The sequence below is a fragment of the Orbicella faveolata genome, unplaced genomic scaffold (genome assembly GCF_042242905.1).
Source record: "Orbicella faveolata isolate gen_17 unplaced genomic scaffold, um_ofav_v1 contig_12, whole genome shotgun sequence".
In the NCBI taxonomy this organism is placed as follows: Eukaryota; Metazoa; Cnidaria; class Anthozoa; order Scleractinia; family Merulinidae; genus Orbicella; species Orbicella faveolata.
The window spans coordinates 32,868,283-32,872,500 of NW_028301539.1; the positions used below are offsets into that span (position 1 = coordinate 32,868,283).

At 35.7% G+C, this 4,218-nt stretch overlaps 1 protein-coding gene across 1 annotated transcript in view; it reads left to right on the forward strand.

Annotated features, from left to right (window-relative positions):
* Positions 1-93: 93 nt before the first annotated feature.
* The window catches only part of LOC110064675 (uncharacterized), an 11,715-nt gene continuing 7,590 nt past the window's right edge, over positions 94-4,218 (forward strand). The window contains exons 1-4 of the mRNA XM_089283362.1: positions 94-426; positions 903-1,041; positions 2,813-2,995; positions 3,873-4,031. Of these exons, the coding sequence (XP_089139488.1) occupies positions 380-426; positions 903-1,041; positions 2,813-2,995; positions 3,873-4,031 (528 nt within the window). The 5' untranslated portion in view covers positions 94-379. The remainder of the gene's footprint in view (positions 427-902; positions 1,042-2,812; positions 2,996-3,872; positions 4,032-4,218) is intronic.

Genomic DNA, 4,218 nt, shown 5'->3' on the forward strand with positions numbered 1-4,218 from the left:
TTAGTTCGCGGGCTCATTTGTGGAAATTATGAGACAGCATCTGATTGGTCATCTTTGTGTTATGATGTTTTTCGACCAATCACAAGCATTGTTAGTTTATTGATCGCTTGGAGATTCGTCTGGTTCCTATAAACAACATGGAAGCCTATTAGCAGTGGACTGCCCTTTTCTCTTCCATAAACTTGAAAAGTATTTAAGCTTATAACAAATCGTTATGATATGGTTTTAAAGCCGCTTTCATGATTTATTTAATCAATGCCTTTCAGAATTTATGTACAAGCCATAGAACATATGGTGAAAATATTGTAGGTGACATCTTTCCAATGTTTGTTGACAAAAGCTTTGAATAGAGGCTAACCGAACAGCTGAATACTCTGAAATGATGGAAGATCATAAGACTCGTACCCTGTCAAGAAATCCTACCAGGTAAGATAAAAATTGTAAATTAAACGAATTCTTCTAGAAAGTGGTAGTATCAGGTGATCACAATCGTGTTTAATTCAATCCTTGTTCCCTTAAATCAGCTTTTAGATTTGGTTAACTACCTTATTCTACGTTGAAGTCCTTCTCATTATAGTGATACATATTAATGATAAGGCTCTATTGCTTAGCAAGTTAATAATTTTGTAACCTGTGACAAGCACTTATTATTCAGTTAATGATGAAGGGTAAATGTACAAAGTGATTGAAATATATTTTAAGGGCCACTGAAGGTTATTAATAAATTAGATTTAAATTTGATTAAGAAGAATTGCATTTAATTAAGTAACTGGGCACCATTCAAGTTGAGAAGCCTTGAAAATTTTCTGTCTGATCATCAATTGGCTTGAAGATGAAATTTATGCCACCAAATACATGTTCTAATCAATTGGCATATGTTATTTGTGCCTGTACTTTATCAGGAAGCATCTGCAATCTACCTTCCCCTCCATGATGGAGGATTACATGTCAGGTGAAGAGTTGTCCAAGCACCTTGGAAGGCAGATGTCAATACATACAGAAAAATATAAGGAACCAGACTTTGAGGAAGAACTTGATGAGGTACAAGTCAGAACATGTTACACATAGACTGGTTTTACATCCCAAATTTTAGTCATCTCGTCTGGTTGCTTACAATGTATTAACAGGAGCAAGCACAACGACTCTCTCTCAGGAGTGAGAAACTCTGAAAAGAAGGCAGACCCACACTTGTGCATCCTCAGAGACCCACGGGCAACTAGTTGGGATGACACAATTTTTTCGGGCGACACAATATTTTTGGGCGAAAGTTTGCTTCAAGAGTCTTGATTCGCCTGAAAATATCTCAATGTCCTAACCAGCTGCCCCTGGGTCTCTGAGGATGACACTTACGTAACTCAGTATTGTACTTGGTTATTACAGTATATAATACACCTTTTGCTGTTTATTTACAGAAAATAAACATTCATTTGTGTCCAAGTTTCTTTCATTATGATCATTAAACTCTCATTAACACCAATATGACCTTCATTTGCGCGTAAGGAACGTTCAAGAAAAACATTTACGTATGCATTAACATTCAAAATCATCAAAAGAAAAACAATACCTTCATTTGACATTCATTGACTGTAAATGTATTTTCATTTTGGTCGAAAAAAAATTCGTTGTCACGAAACGACAATCATTTACACTTTACGACATTCAGTTTTCAACAAAAGACTTTCAATAACACAATTTGCATGAGAACTAACATTCAATTGCATTATTATGCAACCATATACATGAAGGTAACAATCTTTAATGCGGTGAGACAAACATTACAGCCATAATAACATTTATTTTTGAAAGATAGAATATCAAATTCGCTGAACGATTTATCCTTCAATTGCCTCACTAGTAAATAGTAAATAGTCTTCGTTGACATCTTCAAAAGCCCTGGCTATCCTTTCGCGGTGTTCAAATGCGATTCTATTTCTTCGTGGCATTTCTGGACAAATCGAACTGTCACTACATGTACATGTACATGTATGTCACACGGATACTGTAGTGCGCCCTCTGAGTTGTACGCAAAAAGTTTCGTAAGTGGCCGAATTTATATCTGCAAGGGGAGGATTGTGAAATTATGATTTGAAAAAAGTACATATGGTCCCTTGTTCTATAATCAAATTTTCGAGGAAAATTGGGCGAGATATCTCTGTTCAAAAGAATTACGCTAATGAGCGATTGTTTTCTCTTAACGTTAGGTGAAAACACGGTAATGTATGTCTCACCGCATTTAAGATTGTTACCTTCATGGATATGGTTGCATAATAATGCAATTGAATGTTAGTTCTCATGCAAATTGTGTTATTGAAAGTCTTTTGTTGAAAACTGAATGTCGTAAAGTGTAAATGATTGTCGTTTCGTGACAAAGAATTTTTTTTCGACCAAAATGAAAATACATTTACAGTCAATGAATGTCAAATGAAGGTATTGTTTTTCTTTTGATGATTTTGAATGTTAATGCATATGTAAATGTTTTTCTTGAACGTTCCTTACGCGCAAATGAAGGTCATATTGGTGTTAATGAGAGTTTAATGATCATAATGAAAGAAACTTGGACACAAATGAATGTTTATTTTCTGTAAATGAACAGCAAAAGGTGTAATGTTAACTTACGATTACTACTAGATGGAACCCCCATGTACCATTTATCAATGATACTCAGGGTACAAAAGGCTTACAGTGACAATGCATCTACATGAATGTGTATACAGTGACCACAGTGACTCATCATATATTAGCTACTGTTGTACTTGTATTAGTAGTAAAATTAATATAAACAAGTATACATGTTGTTGCATCTTTTGCTTAGTCCAAAGAAAAAAAGAAGTTGAAAAGAAAAACAAGTAATATCAAAAAACAACAGTCACATCACAGAGTGATTCTTCAGGGATCTGATCATAAGCCTCATAAGAGTGTGACAGCCATTCAGAGTGAAGATGAGGAGGTGCCAGATGATGAAGAACAAGAAAATATAAAGAAAATGAAAGAAAAGGTAAAACATAAAAATAAGCTTAGGAAAAAAAATTTAGAAAGGATGTATAAGGTGCAAATATGAAAGTGTTCATGTATGTGTAGCCAGCAGTCCTGTTGTTAGTTTTCAAATTCAATATAAACATTTGAAATTCCCGAGTCTTTCATGCATTAAAGAACTGAAGGCTAAAAGTTGCTGTAGGCCACAGGCTACCCACAATACTGTATGAGCTCATTCAATAGTATGAAGTGACCAGCAGGTGTATTCATTTGGTGATCCTGTGGCATGGGTTACTAGTCAAACACTGGATAGTCTTCAGCATTTTGTCATGTATGGATCCCTATTTAAACAGATCACGAGGGGACTAACCAGCCAAGGGTGTATTTACATGTATTTTCCCGACTGTCAGTAGTAGAGATTTTAAATGTCATGGGGTTGGGGAGACTCCCATATAAAAAGGAGGGGGTGCTTGTCATACCTTTTAGAGGTTAAAAAATGGTTAAATTAGTACCTCTTTAGTCTTAGGCTGTTCAGCCTCAAAAGGTACACAGCAGGAGCTTTTGTGGTGCCTTTTAGGGTATTAAGCTGGAAAAATTTTTCACAAGATAATTAATTTATTTGTTGTTTCAGAATTAGTACCTCTTAGGGGTGAAAAAATTTCAAGCCACGCCCACAAAACACGATTTTGGTAGCTTTTAGGGGTTCCGTTTAAAATTTCAGATGAGCACCCAAAATCTCAGCACAGTGTCCCCAGCCATCCTTGAACATTGCCTACTTGAACTGGGTGCCTATGATTGCAATAGCCATTAAGCTTCCACATCTCCCACACTGAAAAACTACAGCTGTTTCAGTACTTGATCTGACAATTAACCTGGATGCCCCCTTAATTTTAAATTAGGAACATGATGAATTGGTTCAAGGTCTGCTGTTGCTACGTGATTACTACAAGGCAGAGTACAAGAAAGCATTGCAAGATAAAGTGAATCATCAGAGAAGAAACCTGCAACAACGGCAGACCAAACTAGAAGAAGAAACAAGGGTGTTAGCGCTGCATGAAGTATGTACACCAAATAGAGCTAATAGATTCTATTATGGTATGAATATTTACAAAGCCTGATCTTCAAGTATAAGAGAAATGTTGGAAACATTTGGCAGTTTGGATGAACATGTACAGTAATATGTACACTCAGAACATTTTTCCAGTGCCAAGTGCATTCAAATTCTCCAAACTTTATGATGTAATG